This window comes from Athene noctua, chromosome 6 (genome assembly GCF_965140245.1).
Source record: "Athene noctua chromosome 6, bAthNoc1.hap1.1, whole genome shotgun sequence".
NCBI lineage: Eukaryota > Metazoa > Chordata > Aves > Strigiformes > Strigidae > Athene > Athene noctua.
The window spans coordinates 29,066,163-29,093,419 of record NC_134042.1 but is presented as its reverse complement, the minus strand read 5'-3'; the positions used below and the strand labels follow the sequence as shown (position 1 = coordinate 29,093,419).

Genomic DNA, 27,257 nt, shown 5'->3' with positions numbered 1-27,257 from the left:
GCTTCCACAGCTTTTAAGCATGGCACTAGCACTTCCTCAACAAGGTACAAGGTTGCCAATACAAAGAAAACAGGAATCTAGGTGCTCAGTCCCTTGTAAAACTCTTGGACAGAGCAGAGGACATCCTGTGAAAAATTAGACATGTGAAGAAATCAAGGCACAGAACTGCAAGCAATTCAGAGTCTAGCAACAAAGGGGTTTCTGTTTAATGGAAATAAGGGGATGTAAAAGCAGAGCAACTAGGCAGAACACCAAAGTGCCTCACAAACACACTGCAGCTGTATGACCACATATGATGCTATTTGCCATCAAAATCTTGAAGAGGGTCTTAGAATGTGAATTTCATATTCTTGTGGGCATTGAGCTCAAGGCTGCTGCACCTAGGAGAGGCCACTGGTACATCCTCTACCTGGCATGTACTACCAGCTACCCGAACCCTGTCCCTTGCTTCCTGTGTCCCCACCTCCCCGCCCCTGTCACTGCCAGTGTGCTGCCTGTAGTGAACACTGCCCTTAATTAACGGCCTCTTCACACCACCAGAACATAACTTACATTTTGGGATTTTACTCTAAGAGTTGATGGGCCCCTAAACATTACACAGGGCAACCCTGAGGTTTGTCAGGATTTACTGCTTTTATGCATCAGAACCTAATGGATTTGCCAAAGATCAAGCAAAGCCCATGACAAAGCAGGACTAAATGCAAGTGAACTAAATGGTAGCCTACATTTTTGTTGTTGTTTTGAGGTTTTATGCTGATAAGCAATATTTGGGATAACAGCTTGGCAGTCACAAAAGCCTCTGTGATCCACCTGCCACAAAAGTAATAGTTAGCACTTACATTTACTTGCTTCTGATCATACATTGGGTAGGGAGAATGAGTTTTACACTAGGCTCCCCTTTACCAGCAACCTGGAAAGAGCTTGGACACATACTACTCTTCCCCATGCTTCTCTTTCTCATACAAGTCTCTGAATACCTCTTCTAATTGAGATCTTAGTTTGAGATTTGAAGTTTTCTGGCAACACCTTTTTCCTACAGTATGTTTGACAATACCTTCCTTTATGACATTCTTTTCTCATCTGATACTGTAACATATGCTACAGAATATTGTTTCTAATTTGCCTAAACATGGAGCTTGTTCCACAATTCTTTAAGATCTAACAAAGAAGCTGAGATATTAAAATGTTGTTATTTTTACACAGTAAACTATTCTATCCTTCCTAATTCTGTATGAGTATTAAGTACCTAAAGTAAGAATCAAACAAAATATACTTTGGGAATCAGTGTCTTGCATATCTTACAGATTTATTCATGTTCTCACTAACTGGGAAAACATATCTGTCATTAGCAGGATTTAGAAGAAAAAAATAGGTCTTTTGAAGTTGGAAGACATTTCCAGGTTTTCATTATTCTGAGGTATATATATTTCACAGATCCATACAAACTAGAAACAGAAGAGCTGGCTAGATCATGCAGCTCCCTTCCCTCTTACAAAGCATATTTCATTAAAGCATATAGCAGCCTGGCCATAATCTGTTGTTTTAGCCACCCTATTTTCCAGTGTCTAACTGATGAGATTTCCATCCTTCCCTAGGGTTCCTGCTATAGCAAAACAAAGCAAAAATAAATACAGCTTGTTATTGGTGCTGTCTATGATAGCCACCATTTTCCTTTCTTAATTTAACCCAATATTCTACAGTTAGTGTCCTGTAAACTTCTTTAATTAATTCCCCTTCCTGGGGAAAGCAGTCCTCCCATCAGAGCTGATTGATCATCCTCCCCTCAGGTTATCATTTTACCAAACAATATGTACTGAACTTCTCAAATCTTTTTCCATAATTCCTCCCTTCAGCCTCCTCAGTTTTTGCCAATTTCCTTCATATAGTTGAATTTCAGCCTAAGATGCTCAACAGAACTGTCTTTACACCTGTTGTGGTTTTTTTAAGTGAGAAATAACCATGGAAGCTTGTTAAGGGAATACACTTTTTACACTCACATTTCTTGAATATACATTTCTACTCATGTGACTAGGAATACTTCTCACTAGCAGCCTGTAGCTGAGTATCCAACATCACTTCATTAGTACACAATTTATCTGGTGAGGAGTTGATATTCAGGCTTATTATCTTGGCAAAGGTCAATGGGTAAAACTATTTAAGGCTCCCTTCTTGTCTCCTCTGTAAATCTCATATCACTATTGAGTTAAATACATTCAGCCAATCGCTGATATATCATACAAAATCTCATCATTTGTTTAGTGCTTCATAAAGGGCAATGAATAATTTTACCTTTTCAATGCCAAAGAAACTAGAAAGTTTTTTCCCCCTGAGTGGCTCAAGTACTATGGCATTTAAGCTACAAAAGGTTGCTTGTATACCTCAAAAAAATCCAACACTGTGTCTCAACAACCACATAAGGATTGCATCAGCATTGCAGGTATAGAAAAGTAGCAGAAGACAGAAAGTCACAGCCATTTTAAAATAAAATCTCTGACCTTTAAGGATTTTTAATAAACATTGCAGGCCTAGGCAATGTTGTTCTCTTGGGGATATAAACTCAAATTATTAATACAAAAAAACAAAAGCTGCCCACATTTCTGTACTGATGAAAAATAAAATACTATGTGCCAACTAGCAATAATAGGAAAATGAGTTAGATAACACAAAAATAAATAGCAATCACTAGGGTCAGGTTTTCTACATGTTCTTAGGGCAGGATGTTCATTAAGCTCAAGAAAAACAATGAAACGGGTCAAAGATTAACAAAAAATAACATTTTGCTGGTCTTCAAATTTTCTCATCCTAGAATCTGAAGCTCTTAATGATTGATGTTTTTTTCACCTTACAACCCTTCTATTACTTAGGGAAGTCACAAATAGCTGGGGTTATTTGCACCTGGGGAAGATAAGGCACAGAAAAATGAACTTGTCTGTAGTGATATAAGCCAGAAAGAGAATCCCAAGGCATGTCAATATTGTGTATTTTTGTGAAGCACTGAATTGGTGATGTCCCACATATGTCAAGGCTTGTTTTGTGAAAAGTCCTGATCAAATTTACTCATCAGACCACCAGGGATGCTGAATTTACATGGCACAACTGTCAGTGCTCACACAGTTCATCTGCAGGTACTGCCCCTGGAGCAGTCAGCAGACAGTCTTGCAGAGCAAACAGGACTGCACATGGTATCACAGGGTGCTCTGTGCACAAAATACTGCAACACACCTTCTGAACAACACCTATGAGGGAGCTTTTCAGAGATTTCCAACTGATAGCATTCGTCGTTCTTTCACCCCCTTGTCCAGGGGAAATCACTGTGTCTTTTAGCTTTCACCCTAAGGTAACATTTCCTTAATGTTCATTTATTCCTTAAGTTAAGGCTTGAACAACTTTTTGTCTTGTAAGCAAATCTTTACTAACTTCCTCTGTGTATTAGTTAGTTGGAGTCCCCTGGATTCTGGCCAGGCACACAGGGAATGATAGTTGAGTGTGTGCAATGCTGGATAAGAGAGAGGCTGATCCGTGGGGAGCTGTACGGTAATCAGCTTTTCATTACTGCGTGGCTGAAAGGCCAAAGTGATCCATCAATGCTCTTCTGAGTGGGAAAACAGGAGAGGAGGAGAAGATGAAGGATCTTAGGTTTTAATATGAATTATCTCTATCCTATCACAGTATATAAGTATTTATCTCTAGGAACTACTAATCAAATATCTCAGGACTGTATCACCATGTCTGTAGAGATCAGCAAGTATTATTTTAGAGACACCAGATAGCTTTTTCAAGGTGGAAAAAGTAGCTTAGTGACCTAAGAGTCTAATGACTAAATTATCTGATATCATTTAAATTCCAGTATAGTAAATGCAACCCCCTCAGCCTGGGTTTGTGGCTAATTACTTTTATAATCTTGAATCTTACTGTAGATATCTTAATTGGTCTATATCACAGTTTCTCAAAAAACAAAATGATAATGGTATCTATCTCTTTTGAAAATACTTTGCATATATGCAAAAAGGACACTTGCTTGCATAGGATTATCATTTTGCCCCCTTATAAACAGTTTAATGTGGGTTTATTTAGCTTATTCTGATAGCCCAAAGACAGGTAGAGAGGGTCAGTTACTTACTGGCTTACTCCCAGCAGACCTTCTGTTCTTTGTAACTTTGAAGACTCCACCATGTGTTATCTGTATGCAAAGGTACAAAAATTCACCCAAACCCCCATCTCCTCCTTCTACAGAGAGACAGGTAGTACTGTGAGATCTGCAGGCCCCACATCACTATGGCAGAGAACAGCCTAAAATACATTGCCAATATGTAAAGACAGTCTCATCAACAGTGTCACATGGGTTATAGTTCATTGTCTGAACACCTATATCTCGCCTCAGTACTGAACACATCTCAGTCCCAAACACAAACAAGTCTAATGCCAGAACACCCATATCTTCCCTCCTAGTTGTATCTTGGTGTTCCTCCTTCCTGCCCCAAAGTCCTCCTAGGTAGTAACTTCTTGGTGAAGGCTCAAGCATGCAACCCAGGAGCAATGCTGAAGCAGGAAAAAACATAATACACAGCCACCTGCAGGCACCCAAACAGATGCTGTGTTACAGCTCTTGGCATGCACAATCTCTTCTGTACCTAAGAGGATACTCCCTTTGAAGGGAGAAGAAAGCTATGGGTGCCATAGAGTTTTAGCAGGATTTTGCTGATCAGTGCTTTGATGGAGCACATTGATCAAGTAGATACAGTATCACTCCCTAATCTGAGCTCCCGATGTCTGGGAAAAGCCAACTCTCAGCAGAAGGAACATGGCTGTAGATTTACTGACTGAGGCTTGGCTGGTGACACAGACTAGGGTATGAACTGTAGACAACACACACAAGGGTAAATGACCAGCATGTTAACCTTTACGGCTTCTCTTGGGGGAAAAAAACAGTGTAAGAGACAATAGATGGGCTCAGCAAATAGTCATCAGCCAGTAGGAAAAGACAAAAGAAAAGAGAAATCACCCAGTGTAAATCAACCTGGGGACAAATGGCTAAATGAGGATGCTGATTGCTAATCTACATCCTGTCACTGACTTTATAAACAGGTTAGTTCAAGGGGCCATGTGTGCAAAAGGAGCCCCATAAAAGCACTGTCTTTCCCACTCTCATCTGTATTCACAGAGGATTTCGCTTTATGGCTGCAATGTTCTTGTTTCTTCTGCAGGTCCATTAGAACTGTGCACATTGCACAGTCAATACCAATTCCAGGCTATGCTTTTCTGCCTTTTTTATTTGGACACAAGTCCTTGTGTCTCCTGGATTCATTACTCATTGACATGGCTATTTGTGGTGTTCCTTTATGTTTTGTTTGGTGGGGTTTTTTTAAAGCATCCCAAGTGCCTTTGACTTTAAACAAAAATTAAAAGATAAAGCAAACACAAAGTGAGGCATTTAAAAAATAGCATGATAAATCATTTCTGTTCCTCTTTACTCTAATCCTTTTTGTTTTGCCTAATTGCATTACCCAAAAAGGTTGCAGGCTATAAAATGACACAATAAAAAGATACCAGCCTTTTGTTTGACAAAGCTCTATTGATTCCTTCTCTTGTCCCTTTTTCCCACATCCCAGTAAATCTTCCAAGACATTCCTTCCTCTTCTGCATCAGACAGGAAAGTGAAGTTTGATCGGACTGGAAGGTGAGGTGGCAGAAGGAATACAGCAGGCTTAGGGGAATGGCATACAAGCATTTGAACAAGATCCAGAACTCTGATGTTGTTTCAGTAAAAAGAAGGGTGACAGATCAGGACAGGAGTGAATCTCTATCATGCTGAACCCTGGACAATCTTCACTCCCTTCACCAAGGTGGCTAATGGCAGCTCCTTCACGCTGCAGTAGTGCTTCCAGCATCAGACTGGGACGGGTGAAAAGTGAACTGCCAAATATTATCTGTGCCTTACTTTATCCACATTTTCAACTGACTAGCCCTGTGTTCAACAAGAAGAAAAGTTGGAATAATTAAAAACACAGCTTTGAGGCAAACACTTTGGCTGCAGTGCTAAATCATCCTCCAGTAACACTTGACAGGGAGAGGGAAAGAGGGGCTAGAATTCAGAACTGGTCAGTCCCCCAAAAAGACAGAAGAATCAAATGCAAATGGAGAATAAAGGAGATTTGCACAAGTTAGACATGAGAGCTGACCAGTGGAAATACAGTAGCAGTGACTTTTGGAGTTTACATCAAAAAGCCAGACTGAAACAGAAGAGAACTTCATTGGGGAGATGGCAAGAAAATGGTGGAAACCTGGATGTTTCCATGACTAGGCACTGAATTGTTAGGCTTCCACGTCTAGGAACCAGGTCCTGTACACTGATGTTAGTGTAAAGAGTCTAGACCTTTTGAAATTTTTTAGTATGTCAAGAGTCTTTTCTTTGACTTCATTTTTCCCTTCAGTCACAAGTTTTCATGACAGATTTATTTTTTTTTTTAAAAAAAAGGCAATAACAAAACTATAAAATATTTAAGAGAGTTTGTGTTTTCTGGCTTCCTTCTCCCTATTTAGCAAGCACATGCCTTTTGCCAGTCACTTGTTCAGGAGGAAATCTTGCTCTAACATGTCAGATGATACATGCAGCATGAATCCCATTTTGTTCTGCTCAGCTCAAAACCCCTTGCTCTGTTCCCTGGGCTGGGTGCACTAAGCTGTCTCGGCTCTTTCTGTCTTCAGCAGCCACACAAGCAAGAGAGAGGAAAATCAGAGCTCCAGAAAGAGTTGCTCCTTTCACCACTCTACTCTGCAGATCTACCAAAGACCAGGCAGGTTGGGAAGACTGACCTACCCTGTAATCGCAAATGCAAATACCCCTCCAAGAGACAAATAAGGTATCTAAAAGGATAGCTACTCTGTGTATGTTTCTCATTCTGAGCACAAGCCTAGGACTCCCAGAGCTGTCAATCTAACATGCTTTTCATCTGAAGGCTGAATTGTCATTTTCCATTTTTACTCATTTAATGAAAGGTAGTAGATAAAAATTCAGCATTTAAAATACCGTATTTTTCTTTTCTCAGTAGTTTGAAATGGGGCCTCTGGGTATTGGGGTAGTCAGACTTAAAAGTCTGATCCCAGATGACTGTTTGAATCTTAAACTCTGGTGCTTTGACATGATTTCCAACAGTAATCCCCTCCAACCTGCCCTGTCCTTCTGCTCCCTTTAGCGGTATCACAACATGAAGGATTACAATTCTTACTTGTTCAGAAATGGAAAAATGCTAAGTTTCTTACAAGAACACAAGATTAGGATGGTAGAAAACCCCTACCCAAAGGGCCCGGGCTGACCACAAGAGGGCCTTGGCTTAACAGACACAACGTCAGCAGTTAACAGCTGCAGGCCATGAAAAATGGAAGCGTCATGAGACCAACAGCACTTATTATGAGGATGCTTTTCTTGTACATCCTCCCTGCTGCTGTGTCTCTTCAGTGGGATGACTTTTGCATTAATGTGATGGATATCTCCTGAGTTTCACATTTTGCCTATCCACCTACTCACCACCTATAATCATCAAAAGGAGGAAGTAACTCTGAAACTCGTATTAACATTTGATTTATTGGGATACAGTTTCTCTCTTCTGCACTTTATCTCCCAGTTTTAACCTTCTTGTTCTCAAATACCCAGAAAAAAAAAAAAAAAAAAAAAAGGAGAGAATGCTGGTAAGGAAGCAAATGAAGATGATAAAAATCATGTTTCCTTTACTCCTTTACTCAGTCTCAGACCCTTTATCAGAGTGAGTGAGAATGGTTTCCCTCTGGAGCACCATACCTTGGAATCTGGTGGCAGCAGATTCACCAGGACCATCCTGTGAGCTATTCTGTGGATTAACTGTATATGACAGAAGGCAGACAAACCAAGCAGATCTGGGTGAGTTAATATACACCACCAAGTAGGACCTTTCTGTGCTTGTGGTGATGGCTGTGCTTTTGCATATCCTTTCCATATCATATAATACCGTCATCCAATCAATCAAAGTGTCCAAGGGACGACTGCTTATCTCCACATGGAGACAGAGTCAATTAAGGGAGCATCATGAATGCCAAGTCTTTCCTCTCCCCATGAGATGAATAGAGAAGAAGAAATGAGACAGAAAATACACTGTGCCAGTGCCTGCCTTTCAACTTGATGGCTTTCACTGGGCAAAGTAGAGAGATAGAGAAAGCTAATTTCACAGATAACATCTCCAAGTCTATATGGTAATTTTAAATATTGGAAATAATTTTTCATGACAAATGAATCTACTTCATCCTGGCCTCTTCCATCAAGATATTCCCATTAACTGTAGGGTCATTTGGGAGTCTCAGCAGAAACACAAACTGGTCTCATTCAAGGGTATGGAAAGGAAGAGGGATATGAAGCTGCAGAGACTGAGATCAGCCACTGAGCAATAAGAGACTCAAAGATAGCATGTAGTCTGAAGCAACTCTTGCACCCAGTGTCATCAGTTCATCTCTAGACACCTGATAGATCACAATAGACATGGTGCATACTCAAAGTAAACAAGTCCATTCTGGATCAATACATGTGACATGCCATTATATATCTTGCTGGGAGTTACATGGAAAAGCTAGGATGAGAAAGTGAAAAAGTACTTCCTTTCTTCGTGGTGACGTACCACTTCAGATGATCCAAGTTTTAGTAAATTCTACCTTCCCCTGATACAGCGTGATTGAGGCAAAAGTGACCTTCTATGACAAGCTGTCCTCTGATCTGAGAGTTATCCGAGCAGCATTGTGCCTTGCTTATAGATAGGGTGTATTTTGTGCCTTGCATTAAGGAGAAGCCATTGTTCTGAGCTGCCATTTATAAACCAGCAGATAAACAAATATGACACTATGATATTAGTCCTGTAGAAGAGGCCTATACTAACAAAAATATAAGATGCTAAAAAGCATTAACCAAATGTTCTTAGTCATCTACCCATCAACATCTTTTTTTGTTGTTCAAGTGCTCTTTACAGGAGCTGACAGTAGCACAAAATCTAATACAGTTTTGGATAATCACATTTCTTGAACTGGGAGGACCTTCTGAAAGCTAAACTCAGCAATAAACAGCCAGAAACACAGAAGTTTAGAGAAAAACAGCAGAAATTATCTTCTTCTGTGCTATCAATTACCATATTCAGATGAGATAAAGAGCACCTGGAGTACTAACAAATTCACATGCAGCATGGAAGGCAGGATTTGCCTTAAATATCAAGAGCATATAATGACGGAGGCAGGATGAAGAAACGGGAAAGAACACACAGATAAAAAATCATACCCATGTCATTATAAAATATAGGAGACAATCAGTTGATTTCTATACAGTCTCAGATTTTCCAGCTGCTCAGCAGATGCCGTTGGAGATTGTCACATCAATGAGACTCCTTGAAGTTAAAGTTCAACAGCCTAAAGACCATGAAATAATCTTTTCCCAAAAAGATATAATCACCCTGACTGCAGAATTAACTGCACACTCTTCTGTACTGAGAGCATCACACAGGCATTACAAGGCAACAAATGCTATCACTTGTCCTGGAAACAATATGTATTCAGAGTGGCTTTTGACTGAATATATACATCCATGGACAATGAAGTTATGATGAGTGGAAAGGATCACAGTATAAATCAACAGAAGCGAGAGACTCTGAAATTCTTCCTGCCCTTACAAGTCCCACCTTGGCAGCACTGTCCTTACTGGACTTAGCACAACATCTCATGAGCATCTTGGGATTGTTTGGATGTTAGAACAGAAGTTACCATGTAGAAGGCAAGGAAAGGATGCAGGGATGGAGGATGCATAAAAGCCTAATGTAGTAGAATAATCCATCACTTATGCAACCAGCAGTAGCCCTCTACTCAGACACCCAGTCACTAGGGAGTGTGATAGTTTTAAGCCCTGCCGGGACCGGAGACCACGTTGTGATTGTCCCTCCCCCACCCTCGGACACAAGTAGGGCACAAACCCCGGGTTAAAATAAGAAGAAATTTAATACAACAGTGTAATAAACAATCTGAACAACAACAGTAGCAATGATAACAACAATAAACAGTAATAACAGTAAACAAGACAAAAGATATACAGAGAAATACCGCAAGGATACAGCCAGCCCGCTGCGTGTGCTTCCCGCGACCAAAGCCACAAAGGAAAGCTTCCCGCCCTGCCGCGCCGGACCTGACCTCAGCATGGTATGAATAACCCGCCTGGAGATCCCTTCCCCCTGCTGGGGAGAAACTTAACCCTATCCTAGCTGAACCAGGACAGGGAGAAATACAAGGTAGCTAAGCACAGAAAGCCCAGGCCTGTGTTTCTTGAACAGAAGCATTGTGTACAGCATATACCAGAGTAGTAGCTGCTTGGCCAGCCATAGAGGGAACAGCCACCAGTGTTACAAATAGATTGATGGCAAGTGAGAAAATGAACTTCCCCCACAAATTTCCTTAGCAAAACATAACATGTCTCAGATCATGTTTATTGGAGACTTTACTATAAAAATAGTGACTTAATTAAAATGGGTTTGAAGGGACTGTGTGAACTCTTTTTCTAAATTCAGATGGAATATTTTTTTTCATGCAGTTTGGAGACACTCTGGGAAATCATACAATAGGGACCTATCTCGTACTAGCATGTCAATGAACACATGAACTCTACAACAGACCTTCTGATTTCTAACACCTTTCACTTTATCTCATGTAATCATAAAAATTACTCTGATGTTTTGACTTTCCTACAGTCTTTGAATATTCAAGATCCAGCAGGGATTAAAAGCATTAAAACACTGCAGCAAAGGCTTTTCTCCTAATGTGTCCAGCACTCCTGGGAACCATCAGTCCTATAAGAAAATCTATTCTCAGCATTTATCTAGCATTACACTGCAGAATCAGGTCTGGACAGTCCAAAAAGTGTCAACACAGTTGAAGTTTTTTAAACAAACCTTCAAATACATAATCATCATCAAACATCTTCACTAAAATAAAATTAAAAAGAAATCTGTGCTGCTACCTGTGCTTGAAACAGCAAAGCATGTAGCACTTAAACCATGTAGTAAATGATTTTGTGGCATTTATTATTACCAGTAATTTTACATTTCTGTTTATTGCATACATAGTAGGCAGATGTGTGTTGTCATTAAACTGTTCTTAACAAACGTTGCTATAAAGGTACTTGGCAGATAATAAAATGTGTAGCCCTATGCTCAACATCAGCATTTCCAAGAGCAGGTACATTGCTGTTCACAAACAGTATGCCCCAAAACACAGAAAATGTCTGGTTTGCTCAGGGTGTTAATTGTCCATCTGTGAGCAAACCCAAACAGGAAGGGAGACTGGTTCCAGCCCTTGGGAGGAGAACTGGAGTGAGATATCTCTGTCTTGCCGCAATGAACACTGGGTGCAGCTCAGCAAAAGGAAAGGGCTGGAACAAGACTTTTTTTCTTTTTCTTACCTGGAAAGGACTCAGGCTATATCCAGTTCTAAGCAATTAACTTCAAAGGTTTAAAATCTAAACATCAGTCTTAAATGTCCAGCAGTCTCATACCAAGCTGCATTTTCTAATCTTATCAGTATATAACTCTTCATAAAAAAACCCCTCACCTCCAATAAAGGCAATTAAGTAGGAAAAAGCATTAAAAAGGTGAGTGATCAACACTATTCAATTTTCATTGGCCTAAATAGATCAAATTTTCAGTTTTCTTTTGCTTTGTGTCCTTCCTCGGCTTTTGCCCTCTGCAGTCCTTCTCACAGTGTTTCAGTAGAAGGAAAGCACACAGAGACATTTTGGGATCCACAGAACAGACCTCATGCACCTTTTTGAGCCCATGGCACTTTCACTGCAGCTACAGAAAATATCTAATGTGAATACAACACACATTCCCCTCCTCCTGCTTGTTTAATGCCAAGGCATTGGGGTCTTTTTCAGGGAAGTCCACAGGCTGTGAGAATGAACTTTGTTATCACAGCAAAGAAGCACATTGTCCTTCATGAGCTAGATCCCAACTCCTACCTCTAACACTGTAAGTGTAATTAACAGGGGCTACAGCGACCTGATGCTGCAAGTGATGTCAAATACTAACAAATTAGAAGCCAAAGGATACAGAAGACTTTAAGTATTTAAAAACCACTAACGATCCTTCACAGTAGCTGCAGCAAACCACTCTTCCTACTCTCCTATATGTCTGTAACAGTCATCCAGCCCTTCTTGCTGACAAGACTTTGCAATTCACCCTAATTTCTGCTGGGTTCAGTATGAGAAGGGAGTTCACATGCAACAGGAGGATGTGTGCTACCCATTGCATTGGAGGAACCTTTTTGTTAATTCTTCCGAAGTCTCCCCTTTGTCTTAGGACCAGAAAGCATTTGTGAAACATTCCCATGGACTTTCAGATATTTTATGTTCTTTATTTCAAACTAACTAGCAAAACAGTAGACCTGTTGGAACAAGGTACTTTAGAACAGAGAAGATGCACAGACTCTGCTGTCTGATACTCCTATTCTTTCTAAAATCTTAGGATGCAAGAATGACTAAATACTACCAAGACTACAAACTACAAGGGTTTTTTCCCCTAACACCCAGCACTCCACAACCCAAAACCTAGCAAACACAGTACGAAGCCTCAATATGTACTTACAACCATAATTTCCATCAGAAATCCACTTTGCTGTGCCTGTCATTCATTTCAGAGACACCCAGAAACTGCCTTTCAGTTTAGGAGTCTTTCTGGCAGGATTAAATCTTGCTCTCCACCACACATACTCTAATCAGATATAGCAGAAGTGTAGGAGAGTTCAGGGAGCAGGGGGAAGCAAGATCATTACCATATGCACTCAGAGCACCACTTGCAGGAAGGATTGTGTCCTGTCTGTTAGCTTTTTTCTATTTTCTTTGCTTTATGCCCCCACCCCTAACAAGACACCCTATTTTTTGTCAGTCTGGTAGCCTTGGCCGTCTGGCACTGTCAATTCCTCCACAGCACAGATAGTTACCTTCTGGAGGGCAGCAAAGGTGAATTATCAGACCAGAGTCTCCACAAAAACAATAAAAGGAGATAGGCAAATCAACAAAAGAAGGCAAGCAGATTGTGTTGCTCTGAATTTCTCCTGAGAAGCAACTATCTCCCTCCACAGGGAATGTAGACATTTAGCACAGGTCCTCGTTGCCAGGTGTCTACTTTTTAATCTTAGAATACTTATCTGAGGCACCTAAAGAAGGAGGTCACAAAATACTACTTTAATTGAGTTCATGCCACTTGAAAAGCCAGCAGTCTTATTTCCTAGCCTGGTGGACAGCCACATCACCACTCCCTTCCAACAGCTACTGTGGAATCTCTGAAGTTTCAGAAACTTGTCCAAATGCTGCCATGTTTATAGCAGCTCCTTATTTTTAACAGTGGCTTGAAAAGGCTCTTCTCACACATGATATCCAACATTGTCACACAGAGTCAGACTGGGTAAAACCATTATGGAAAGATGATTGGGAAGCTCAAGAATTTAAGGAAATAAATAACTAATGGATGTGTTACCTGGTCAGCACTGCCTGTGGTGCAAGGTGTGAAATGGGGACCACACCTAGCTAATTGTCAGCATCTGCTGCTGCCTTTGCTTAGCTGCACAGACTGGCATTGAGCACTTCTGGCCCATGAATCCCACTGCACTTTCATCTCCTCTCCCTTCTGTGTCAACCTGCCACTGGCCTACAGAGCTGGAGAGAAACAAAATCCCACAGACCCAGTGAAATTTATGAAGATTGAAGAGAATTTTATCTAGGTGAAGTACTTTGTCTCAGCTTTCTGAGGATCAAACAGTTATGTCCATTCACTCTAGTTTCTATGGCAAGGACTTGAATGTAAGTATACCTGATAGAAGCCTTCATGATTTGTCTCCCAAGAATATTCTTTCCTAGTTAGTATAGGAAAATCATACAGTTACCAAAAGGACTAGAACAGTCCTACCAGCACTTTTGACTCCCTGACATGCCCTCCTTGGGTGGGAATCATATCAGACATGAACTGGTCTTTGCCACGTCTCACCCCATTTCTTCTATGCAATTTCAATTACCCCAAGGAGGGACTGCGTTACCCTTAGAAGCTGACACTTTAAGACTGAAAACACCTTTGTCTGCTTACATAACTGCCAATACTGAATGACCAATTAGATAGTGGAATTGCAAGAATGAACTTGAGGCTTTGGCAGCAGTTCTCCATTCTGTGCCCTATCAAACATTACATATAGTTGACATACTGAATACCGCCTATTTGTATTGCTTCACCATAAATAAAAAGAACCAAAACTCTTTTATAACTATGACACAATCAATTTCCTTTTCAAGTCCCTTTTAAACATATAACAGTCTTTCATACGGCAAAGTACAAAATGTATGAGAAATAGAGCATTATAAATGTAGAAATGCTATACCTGGAAAGTGGAAGATCGACTTTATCATCAACAACAAATGAATCATCTGCTTCTCTCTGTGGAGTTGTACGTATGTCTTTCGTATTTTTAGTACCCTAACTAAACATTAAGTATGTACTTTTCTTTGTGATAAAGAGTGATTTACTTGGTAGCCAACAGCCACAGAAGATTCTTCATTCTAGACTCCCCTGTCTCTTAACCCTTTACACTACATCTTGGGCTGCAAACCCCTTCCAAGAGTTACAGTTGTCTCTTAACAGGACAGAAGTCTAGGGACTGAGTAAAGTGAGAGAGACAGCCCTTCTCAGATAACAGATGGCAGACTGGAAAAGTGGGTCAGTAGCTGTCTCTTATTAAGAGAGCTAGCCTGCTCCTTCTTCATTCCTCCCCTTACACACCAGTCTGGCTCCCCCTGGTCCTGTGGCAGCTCTTCAGCCATTACGCAGAAGTGCCACTGTGGCATGGTAGTAGCTCTCATTTTGATCTCCTTCCTAGTCTCCATTTCAACTTTTCTTCTTCCAGCAGTATTTGGATCATAGGCCAGCTGAAGTCGGGACTTGCAATAATCCTTGAGTGTCAGACCATGACAATTAAAAATATCATGTGTAACCTGCAATACTTTTGTTCATGGAGGTAAAATCACTGTCACTGCACTAATGCATCTGCTAGCAAATACTCGTATCAGAGCAGTATAAAGCTGCTATGTAACACCACAATACAAGTTGTGGAGACAAATACACTTAATTTTGCACAACTTTTTTTGTGTATCCAGTCTACAGATATTTATTCCTTGTTTTGTTAACCTTAAATATGCTCAAATTCTAACACATATTTATTAGGACCTTAAATTCCCACACTGGTAGACATGCATTGAGACATGTAACTTTCTTATTCACACTGATGCTGGCCAGAGCATAGCCAAGATATGGATCCCAGGCCAGACTTGAGATTCATATCTCCTAAAATAAAATGCTTACATGCCCTTAACCTCCTGATTTTTTTCACTGATAATAATCACTAATTGTTGAGTAAAAGTCAACGCCATAGATATCTAAGGGACATGAAATGAATCCTGTTCTTTATGTCATTGGTTAGCTTTGGATTCTTTTCTGCAAGCCAGGTCTAGGAGAGGGACACGAGACAGAGTCCGTAAAGTCCTGAATCTCAGAGCTGGTCACTCCTAATACTAAATAAAGACCAAGGGCAAACATAAATGCAATATTGTGGGCGAAGAATACATTTATGGTAGCACTTCTTTTTATGTCTGTCCAAAACAATTCCTAAAGCTGTATCTGAGAAAACCTCTGTTGTTTTCCAGAATCTTCTAATCCAGTGTAGATCCAGAATCCAGATAAGAGAGGATTGCTGAGCTGATGTTGGCATAGCCAATGTCCATGAACCTTACATTTTCACTCATGTCCTCACAGCCCAGACGGCAGTGTTGATGCTTCAGCTGTTTTAAGGACTACTGGCAATTAACTCCTATAGCTGCTTAGGGCAGGATGCTACAAATTGTTGGCTGTGAGAAGCTTTACAAATTATGTTAGATCTTATGCTGTAAAAGCTAGAAACCCCATTCAGTCTGTAGGAAGAGTTTTGGTCATTAACAAAAACTTCCTGCAAAGAAGAAAATCCTCTGGAGGATGAATGAATCACAAATCTCAATTCTGCCTATGTTCTGCACTGTACTTAACTTTCATGTTCTTTCTCATAGAGACATGATACTATGATCAATATTAAAAAATGTGTATGGAGAACACTGAGTGGGAAAGAAGCTTCCCTAATATTTATGGCAGAAGTTTAAAAATATCCAAATTTCCAATTCTAAGACCCATGCTATAACCACTAGGCCATGGTACCAAGTAAGGTTATAGAAAGAAGCGGCTAAAAGCCCTAGAGTCTGCTAATGGTTTACAGTTAATTCTTGGGTGTATTATAAGTGCAGTGCAGCCAGAATGCAGTGCTAGTGGCCAAAAATTAGCAGAAAGATTAGCTTCAATATAAGAAAACACCCTTTAGGGAGTATTTTCTTTTCCAAGTGATCTTAGCCCTAGCCCTTTTCTTTGAAACCACTCACCTACCTCATTCTGATGGTGGCACCAGCACAATAAGGATAACAACAATTAATAGAATCTCCTGATATTTGAGAATTATATAGCTCAGGTATCTTACGTTAGTAAATTCCTTTCCACGTAGCCTAGAACACATATGTTTTGTCTGCCTCTACCAGCATTACTTGTGCCTCATATCTCCAATCATATGTCTTTAAATCATCAGTCACAATGAGTAAGAATAAGATGCAGAGAATCTCCCGCCATCTCCTACAGATTTGCTTTATCAGAGGTGAACTTGGTGACATGTTGCTGTTAACACTATCTCATTAGCTAGCTTTACCCATAAATAGCCATCAAGGAAATCCTACCATGCAAAAAAGAGGAAGAGTACACAGAGCTGGGATACATCATGTATCCCATGCAAGAAAAACCTTCATAACTCCAGTTCACACTTGGTATTGTTTCCAGTAATTTGCCTGAGAGTTCTCACATGCAGTAGCATTTTCTGCCTTAGGAGACAAACCATACTCAGCCAAAGAAACTCTGAAACCTGAAGACAAGGTCATCTTGGGAAGGCTTAGGGAGTGAAGTGGCAGATGGAGAAGGTCAGCTCATGAAATGAAGATGGAAAAGACTGGAAGGAAACGATCAGAGAAGAAAGCTTTCTTAGTGTGGAGACTGGAACTTAGCATCAGGAAGGCCAACAAGGGCTGGAGAAAGTCTCATGGAAACACTGGATTTTGTCCTATCTCCTGCACACCTTCAGCTCTGTGTAACTGAGGTCAGAAAACTCAGCTTACCTCGCTCACATGTTCTACCCCAATAGCCGGTGCCAGTGCAGTCGCAAATGAAGCGGTTCCAGCCATCCTTGCAGACTGCATTATTCTTACAGGGGTAGCTGTCGCACTGCTTGGTGCTGAGGCGGGAGCAGGAGGACTTGACTCCTGCAGCATTCTGTGCCTCTGCCAGCTGCCGGATGTTCTTGCTTCTTCCATCGATGAACAAGTCTCGGATACAGCCAACGTAGCCATAGTTCAGCATTGCTGTCCAGAGCTCTGTGGGAAGGATGAGTCCTGCCCGGTTCTCAGGAAGCCCACCAAGGTACATGTCACCTTCCAGATCTAGGATCTCACTCTCCCCACTAGCGGTGAACGGTGTGCGTCTGCTGTTCACTGATATAGTACCTAAATGAGGAGGATAAGGAGACATCAACACTTTCATGTACAGCCTCAGTCTAGTTCTTTTTTTTTCAGTAACTGAGTGAGGTTTAGCATAACAATGCAATGGCTAAATAATAATATGTAAAAACTGAGCATTATTCAATTATATTCATCCAGCAAGGCAAAGACTTACTGAGAACATACAGGAATTTGATGGTATCAGGACTGGAGAGGAAAAAAGATAAGTAAAAGTATACTATTTCACACTACATAGCTCTTCCAGAAAACACCTCATCAATATCTCCAAAGATAGACCTGGATGATGGAACTAAATAGACCCTCATCAAGTTTGTAGATGACATCTATCTGGGAAGAATGGTTGATGCATTGGAGGAAGCACAGGGCTACCATTCAAAGAAATCTTTACAAGGTGGAGCAAAGGACTGATAGAAATGTTTTATGTAAATAAACAACAATAAATACAAAGTCCTACACCTGGGGCAGAATAACCTCACACACAAGTACAGGCTGGAGACCAGCTGGCTAAGGAGCAACTCTGCAGAAAAGGACCTGGGGATATGGTGGACAACACTTTGAACATGAGTCAGCAGTGTGCACTTGCAGTGACAAGAGACACTGATCACAGGTTGCAGCAAGGGAAACTCCAACTCCACAGAAAGGAACATTTTTCACCATGAGTGTGGTCAAACATGGGAAGAGAAACCTCAGAGAGGTTGTGGAATCACCATCCTGAAGGTATTCAAAATACAGCTGTACACAACCCTGAAGAAAGCCTGGATTTCAGCAGAGTTTGGACTAGAAATCTCCAGAAGTTTGTTCCAAAATATATCATTCTATGGTTTTACAAAGAAAGTTAACTATTCTAACTTCCATTTTACAAATACGAAAACTGAAGTAGAGAAAGATAAAGGTTATATCTGAAGAACAGTTATTATTAAAACTGTAGTAGCTTCCATATGCTCCAAGCAAGATACAGGCATACTACACTGAGGCCACTCCTATATATTTCAAGAAACTGTCCCAGCACATAATGAGAACATATAATACAGAACTATAATCAGAACACATGAAACAGCTGCAGAGAAGTGAAGTGACTGGTTTAAGGTTAGACAGTGCATTCAAAGAAAAACAGGGAACATAATGCAGGTCTCACATCCCAGAGCAGCGTACTCTTCAGAAGAGCATTCAGCAGCTTTCATGATAGAGACATCTGCCCACCAGACACTCAGCTAAAATCAGCAATTCACTCTCCCTAGCTATAAATCATTGCATCCAATTGCCTTGTCATTAAGATAGTCTGTCCTCAGAGACAACTATTCAAGCTTTAAGATTAATTCCACATCATTGCATTTTTATCATACACCCCTATGATAAGGTGGGAGAGTAGTTAATAGTTAGCTCTATTTTGTGCCTCTGTGAGAAAGTGTAGTCTTGTACACATGGTTTCTTTTCAGTTGCAATAAGTGCTTTCTTAGAGAACAGCATGTATGACACAGACACAAGGTATTTCATGTGTGTGACGTTCAGAAATAATTTATGAATGTCAGAGGCAGCAGAATGCCAGAAGCAACAGAGGCATTGCAAATTAAAGGCTCAAAAAGAACCATGGTTATTTGATGAATCATTATGTAAAAACAAACTGCACAACCTCAGACATTTTCCCTTTTACAAAGTAAGAAAAGAGAAGATGTGACAATACACCTACAGTTGTAAAGGGAGTGTGTCACAGAGCCACAGGATCACAGCCCTGCTTCCGTTACTCCTCAAAAGCAGCATGTGGAGTATGTCTTACTCAAAAGACTAGAACAAACCAAAATATTGGAGGGTTGAGCTCCAGACAGCTGCTACTATGGAGAAAACAAACACCACCTGCAAAAGCCACAAAGGTAAAGAAGCCCCCTGAAAGAGAAGAAATAGTGGTTACCAAGGAGAAGTGTAAAACCTGGAGAGAGAGCATGAGATAATGAAAAGAAACAGGCTAGTCAGGAACCTAAACTTTCTGCCAGTGTTTTGTTCTCTGCAACTATTCCTGTAAGAAGATGGTACTAGCTCAGATGCACAGCACTTTTAAGACCAAGCTGCTGAGATGGAGAAACTCTGAACTGACCCTAGGAAGGAGCAGTCATACAACCTGACATAGTGGGTTTTTTCTTCCCCAAATCCCACATTTGCAACCTTCTTTAGGTAGATCAAATGCCATCTTGAGATATCAGAAGCATCTAAACATCCTCTTTCCAGTCCGAGAGGGACCTGGGGTGTTGACTGACAGCCGGCTGAACAGAAGCCAACAGTGTGCCCAGGGGGCCAAGAAGGCCAATGGCATCCTGGCTTGTGTCAGCAATAGCGTGGCCAGCAGGGACAGGGAAGGGATCTGACCCCTGTACTCGGCACTGGTGAGGCCGCCCCTCGATTCCTGTGTTCAGTTTTGGGCCCCTCACTACAAAAAGGACATTGAATGACTCGAGCGTGTCCAGAGAAGGGCAACGGAGCTGGTGCAGGGTCTGGAGCACAGGTCGTACGGGGAGCGGCTGAGGGAACTGGGGGTGTTTAGTCTGGAGAAGAGGAGGCTGAGGGGAGACCTCATCGCCCTCTACAGCTCCCTGAAAGGAGGGTGCAGAGAGCTGGGGATGAGTCTCTTTAATCAAGTAACAAGCGATAGGACAAGAGAGAATGGCCTCAAGTTACACCAGGGAAGGTTTAGGCTAGATGTTAGGAAGCATTTCTTTACAGAACGGGTTGTTGGGCGTTGGAATGGGCTGCCCAGGGAGGTGGTGGAGTCCCCATCCCTGGAGGTGTTTAAGAGTCGGGTTGACATAGCGCTGAGGGATCTGGTGTAGTTGGGAACTGTCAGTGCTGGGCTAACGGTTGGACTAGATGATCTTCAAGGTCCTTTCCAACCTCAATGATTCTGTGATTCGTGCAGAGTTAAAGAACAAACAGACCAAAAGACCACAGTTACTAACCACAGAACTGGTATACCAAGCCGTGCACTGATGCAACTGCAGACCAAACCTTCCAGTAAGATTTTTAGTGTCTGAGTGGGTGGGACAACACACATATTCTGTAGCTGATGACCAGCCAAAAACATTGTCTTGTGTAACATGCTTAGTGTTTCCCAGCTAGAAACAGTGACAGGTTTTGTGGACACTCTATAGGAGCCTTCCCCAAGGGCAGAAAGGTTACAGGTGTCCATGTCCACACTGTCAGCTTCTGTCACAGTAGAGAGAAAAAGCTTTTGTTGCTCTGGCAGCCAGCACAGACCAAAGCATACACAAAGCCTAAGGGGACTAGAGGTGCCAGAGGTTATTTGAGCATGACGACCATGCTTCCCCAGCATTTGTGCTGCTGCATTAGTACACTGCAGTAGTGAGTATTTGGATTTTTAGACTATTTTACTAAGCTCAGCAGAGCCTGAAGTTCTGGACTGTTACAGAAATGGTAAGAAGAAACGGAGAGATGACACCTAATAAAGGCCTGGCTCCTTTAGTAATGAAAATCAGAACCTCGAGGTCACTAGCTCATTAAACCCAAATGGCTGTTTTGTCACCTATATTAGTAAACTTATTAGTTCAGTTTCTGGATGTTAGGCATCCACACTTTTTAAAAATAATTTAAAAAAAAATCTCCAAAGTGTAACCATTCTCTGGTCTGCTTGTGGGAGAAGAGCCAAATACTAAACAAGAAAAGATCCTGAACTTCCTTCTCACACCTACCAAAAGTACCACTGCATAAGACTGGTTGATGCTTGCTAAAGGTATGGTCTGAAGAGATCGATGCCAGTACAAACAGTTCATTCTTGTTGAGCAAGGTGATTTTGATTCAAAATCTGTTATCTCTAATCAGTGTCCAGAACATCATAAACCTCCCTGCCCTGCCAAGTGACAAACAAGTCAGTCCTTCAGTTTCATTCACCAAGTAACAATGCTATCTGTCACATCCTCCTAGTCCAAATGAATGTGTGTCCCTCTGCCTAGGTTTTTACAAACTTTCTGAGCGGAGAGCTTAATGTCATTTCTGTTTCTTGTCCTCCTGCAGCTGCCTCTCCAGGGACCAGACAGTCCCCAAGTGAGCAAGCAAAACTAAAGACAGTACTGAATGCAACTAATTGGGTTTATCCTTGGATGTTAATTAAATTTTAGCAATTCTAAAGAAATCAAAGCTCCATTTATTTATTTATGGCTTCCTTTATAAAATGTTCCTATCAATGTCTTTAGGAGATAGGAATATAAAACCACACATATTAAGTCCTAGTAGAGCACCATGCCAAATACAGAGAAACTCCTCACATCATCAAAGAAAAAACTAGCTTCAGGCAAAGACCTGTTCAAACAGCTAGGCTTTGCATGGTATCTAAAGTCAGCTCTTTTGAAAACTCAAGGGAACCAAATTCTAGCAATGCATTCTCTTTACTGATGGCATTCAGCAACTGGAAGCATAAAATGAGGGACATAAAGCTATCATCTGGAGATCACCAGACAAATCCCAAATTCACTTGCAAATGTAAGAAAAATTCCCTTTGAAGAGACATATGGCCAGGCTTTGAGATCCCAGTGGTTCAGGAAGAATTCAAGTCCAATTGTTCACATACTCTCAAGAAAAAGTTACAGTATTTGATCATTTTGTTTCCTTACACAATTTCAGTGTACATCAGGAGCATCTTAGCTGGATATCCAGCACTAGAAACAAACAAAATAACCTCCTGGTATTGCATTGTAGGTATATTATTAGAAATAAACTAAATCACATTTCTGAAAATGAGAAGCTGTGAGGAAATGAATGCTGGCTCAGATGTTAAGGCTAGAATTTGGCATCATAGGGAGAGTAAAGAAACGTAACTGAAAACTACAAGATAGCAAACAGAATAGGATGAAAATGCTGATTCGCTGCATAATTTTGTCACTGGTTGTGCCCATTCCTTTTATTTTCCTCATGACAAGATCCCAAACCCCTGCTCTTTGAAGACACAAGATCCAGGAGAAGATGGTAATATTAGGTCACAGCAGTAAGTTATCATTTGGTTTCTACTTTTTGAATGAAAACCCAAAGTAGATCAGTGAGACTTTCTCAAACCAAGAACTAAATAATAATAGTTCTGAAGAATATTAAACCTTACCATGGCCTACAAAGAAGTAATCAGTGTAATTATGTGTGTAATTGCAAAGATAGGTCCAGAATATCTGAAGATTGTGAATATAATATTATTAGACTGCCTCTGTGATGTGCTATCTGAAGTTCACACTAAACATTTAATGAATACCTAGCCATTCACTTTGCTTTGCTGGATAAACTGGAGTAACACTGAGTTTTTCTAAGAAGATGACTCATACCTAAAAGGTTTTGAAGGTTCTGAAAAATAATACAGAGCCCTAGGTCTGGATCTGAAAGATGAATCTACTTAAGAAAAAGTCATCACTCTACCTGATCTTCCATCTCGTTGAATATCCACATGATACCACTCTCCATCATTGGCTTTCTTCTGAGTGGCCTTGACTTTAATGGTGCCAGAGCCCATGTCCAGCAGCAAGTAGAGGTTCCCATCTAGAAGCTCAACTGCAAAGAAGTCTACCTTCGTATTTTTCTGGCTCCTGGCATCTTTCCTCTCCTGAGGTTTGCCATGGGTGAAAAGGATCAGTCCGTTGGGTTCAGTGGTTCGAAAATCAAATGAGATGGAGCCCATCCTTTTGGTATTCCATTTAGGCAGACTAATATAGGCCTCAGGTGTCTCAAAGCTGATGGGATCCAGCGTAGCCACATTCTCACACACAAATTTCACTTCCCCGTAGATCTTCATCTTAGTATCACCAATTCGTGCCAAGCGAGACAGCTCCAGACGAATGTCGTTATTCTTATAAACAACCTGCCAGACACAAGGAAAAATATCATACATCAATCCTCCATACAGTGCAAATACCCCAATTACTTTCAGCCATGGGAGATAAACTTCTCCCAAAAGGCAGTAGGAGACAGTGCAGGACTCTGACATGATGACAGAGGGAGAGAGCACAACCAGGAGTGTGTTTAGAAGTGACGACAATGGGTATTTTGCGATGACTATAGATCAGATATGCAAGTAGAAGAGAACATTTAACTGAAGGACAGCGAGAACAATTAACTCTACCACAGGCCCACTCTGCTGTAAAAGCTTTTGTACATAAAATACAGTGTGTGTCTGATATCATGCTGTTATATTTGCATAAATCCCATACAAAATACATAACAAAGTGTAACCTCCATGTCCATCTCTGCTAGCCACAGCAGGGAACTCTGTATCACCACTGTCATTTCCCTATTATTCCTATCAGCTCACTTAACTACTAGAAGAGAGATGCAAAAAATTTAAACATTTGTTGTGATTGCCCTGTGGCTCCTAAAGAGCTACAAGAAAAAATAAACACAGACTTAAAATTTCTCTGATCAAGAAATCTTAGATTGTTACAGGCACAAACCTGCTATGAAGGTATCTGCATAGCTTACCCTCACTTCAAGAAACCTATGCTCTCTGTGCTAACACATAAAAACCTGTACATATTCAGTGCCTGGACTTTTACTCTCTCTGGGTTAAGGACCAGAACTCTGGACTCTGTGTTGCTACATGGATGGAAATTAGCCAAGAGAAGAAACACAAACAAACGAGCACTCCTAAGCATGCCTGTCTTGCTCAGGAGTCCAGACCTACTGCCCTTCTCTTTCTCACAGGTATAGAATTAATTCCATGCAAAGAGGACTCCCCTCCGCCCCGTGCCATTCTCACAGAGGCAGGGGCTGGAGAAGGCACAAAACTGAAATATTTGTAAACTGTACTTCCTCTCAAGCACCACCTGTGCTTCCTAAACCCAGAGCTGGCACATACAGCAAGCAAAAGCATTTCTGTAACTAGCAGAATTCATGTTCTGCAACAGGATTGAATGTTTGAATTCATGATTGAATTAACGTTCTACAACACTACTGAAGCCTCCGATTTCTTCTAAGGAGTTATTATTTTAAAATACTTTGTGTCTATTACATATAGCGTATACCTATACACATATTTGTTTTCTGCTTTCAAAATGCTAGCAGGATGAGTTGTCAGCAATTTGCTATGAAAAGAGAAAGGAAAGGAGATATTCATTGTTAATTCGACAAATAGAACATGAAAGTCAGAGAAATGAGTGTGCAGTAAATATTAAAAGGCAAATGAGAAAGAGAATGAGGGATAAGCTTCTAATGTAGGTAACCTCAGGATGAAAAATAAATGAAATCACAATTCAACACATTTGTAGCAAATGAAGAATTTCCAGCTTTCATGAAGCATTAAAGGACAATTTCCCCAGTGCAGCCAGCACAGCATCAGATTTTCCTGTTGCAAAGGCAACACCCTACATCAGAGTGAAAGGAGAAGCCAGCTGTTAACTCCCATTTGGAGTAATGGCACAAAGCTGTAGTTCCTCCCAGCAGAGGACAGTATTGACCCACAGTAGCTTGTTTTGCTCTAGTTCCCAGTAAAGCGGTCTGCCCTTACCCAGACTTCAAAAACATCAAGTCTATTAATATCTGCAACAGGAATAAAATATATTTTCAATCTGTGGGACCATAGTAGTTTCATTCTATGGATTAAGCATGTCAAATGCTCTCTCTGAACAGACCATACACCTCCTTCCAGTGACTCAGCAAGGCTGTGCATTACAGCCTCCCCCTCTTGCAAGACAAGGTGCGCCTCAGCCAGGCACTAGTTCTGAACACTGCATGCAGTCCTCTCTCTGCATCTCAAGGAAACAGAGGATCTGAGGGTAAAGAGGAAAATAAATAGAACAATTAAGAGGATGGAGCAGGATATTTTATGAGGATAGCCTGAAAACAACAGGGCTGAGAAAAAATGATTGAAGTTTACAGAAGATGAAGAAGGTTAACGTAGGACTGCTCTTTGCCAAATCCAGCAATAATAGAACTAGAAGCACTCACTGAAACTTGTAGAATATAAGTTTAAAATGGATTTTTAGAAGTACTTATATACACAAAGGGTAGTAAACTTCTGGAGCTTGCTGCCACAGGAGATTGTGGAAGCAGAGAGCATCAGCAGGCTCAAAAAAGAACAAGAAAGATTGTGGACAGCAAGTCCACAAACTGATATTAAAGGGAAAAGGACGGGATGGACCTTCTAAAAATCTTAATCCAATAGCAGTGGACGCTGTGGGAGTGGAAGGGGAATGCAACACTGAGTAGCCATGCTCATGCACTCCCTAAATAGCACTTGCATCTGCCACTATTGCAGGCAGAATACCAGGTAAATGGTTTGACTTTTCTTCAGGCCCACTAGGGCTTTTCTCATGTTCTCAATGAATCTACATGTACAGTAGGTTGTGCACAGTCTACTCCTTGTCCCACTGCATGGACAGCCTGGGAAAGAAGGTAACTGAAAATGGGTTCCTGTGGACGTACATACGGGACTCCCCAACTGGTACCACTTCGGCGCAATGCTGCATTTCTGGTTTCACCCCAGTATGCAGTTGCTTTGGTGGCCAAGAGAATGACAGGCCTGAATGAACTGTGACTTTAATGATCCTAACATAGAAGAACTGCCTTTATAAGATATTACTAACAGTTGCTCAAAGCAATAGTCCTCTGTACCTTGTACCCAGCTTTTCCACATATGAGAGGAGCAGAAAAGTAGCAGAATACCCTACATACGATGGATGGCTGGTGCTGGATTGTATCTAGCTATGACTCAATGATCTGCTTTCAGCAACCTCTGCAGGTTGGTGGTAAAAGGAATGTGATCACATACACATAAGCAGCTTCCAACTCTCAGCTGAGCCACATAAAAGTCACATCTCCCCCTTTCATGTATTTGATACTTGAGTAACAATTCCCATCTCTTCTGGGAAAATACAGAGGGTCCGCCTCTGGGTTTATTTGGTGTTTGCTGCAGGCTGTCTTGTATTTCATTAGTCATACCAGCACCACAGCTGGGGAACCCTTGAGACAGAAGAATTTCAAAGGATCTAGAGAAAATTACATGGAATTAGTTGCAACCCAGAAAGTCACTTACAATGGTCTGAGAGCAAGTTTGAAAGGAAAGATTAAGAAAGCAAGCACAAAGGAAGACCTGGGGAAGAGGGCAAAAAGAAACACAGAATCGTAAAATACCAGGTTGGAAGGGACCAAGGGTCATCTGGTCCCACCTTTCTTGGCAAAAGTACAGTCTAGACAAGATGGCCCAGCACCCTGTCCAGTTGAATCTTAAAAATGTCCTAAATTGGAGAATTCACCACTTCCCTTGGGAGATTATTCCAGTGGCTGGGTGTTCTCATTGTGAAAAATTTTTCTCCTGTGTCCAATAGGAATTTCCCCAAGTGTAACTTGTACTCATTACCCCTCATCTTTTCCATGTGACTCCTTGTAAAAAAGGAGTCTCCATCTTCTTTGTAGCCATCCTTTAAACACTGGAAAGTGGTGATAACGTCTCCCCTAAGCCTTCTATTCTCAAGGCTGAACAAACCAAGTTCTCTCAGCCTTTCCCTCGTATAACAGGCTTCCCAGTTCCTTGATCATCTCTATGGCCCTTCTCTGGGCCCTCTCTAGCCTGTCCACATCTTTTTTGTAAAGCAGGGACCAAAACTGAACACAG

The 27,257-nt window shown here is 41.1% G+C and overlaps 1 protein-coding gene across 1 annotated transcript in view; it reads right to left on the bottom strand.

Moving 5' to 3' along the window:
* Positions 1-27,257, bottom strand: part of NRXN3 (neurexin 3) — a 1,027,951-nt gene that overhangs the window by 685,076 nt on the left and 315,618 nt on the right. The window contains exons 9-10 of the mRNA XM_074910039.1: positions 23,072-23,510; positions 17,273-17,656 (exon numbers count right to left, since the gene is read on the bottom strand). Of these exons, the coding sequence (XP_074766140.1) occupies positions 17,273-17,656; positions 23,072-23,510 (823 nt within the window). The remainder of the gene's footprint in view (positions 1-17,272; positions 17,657-23,071; positions 23,511-27,257) is intronic.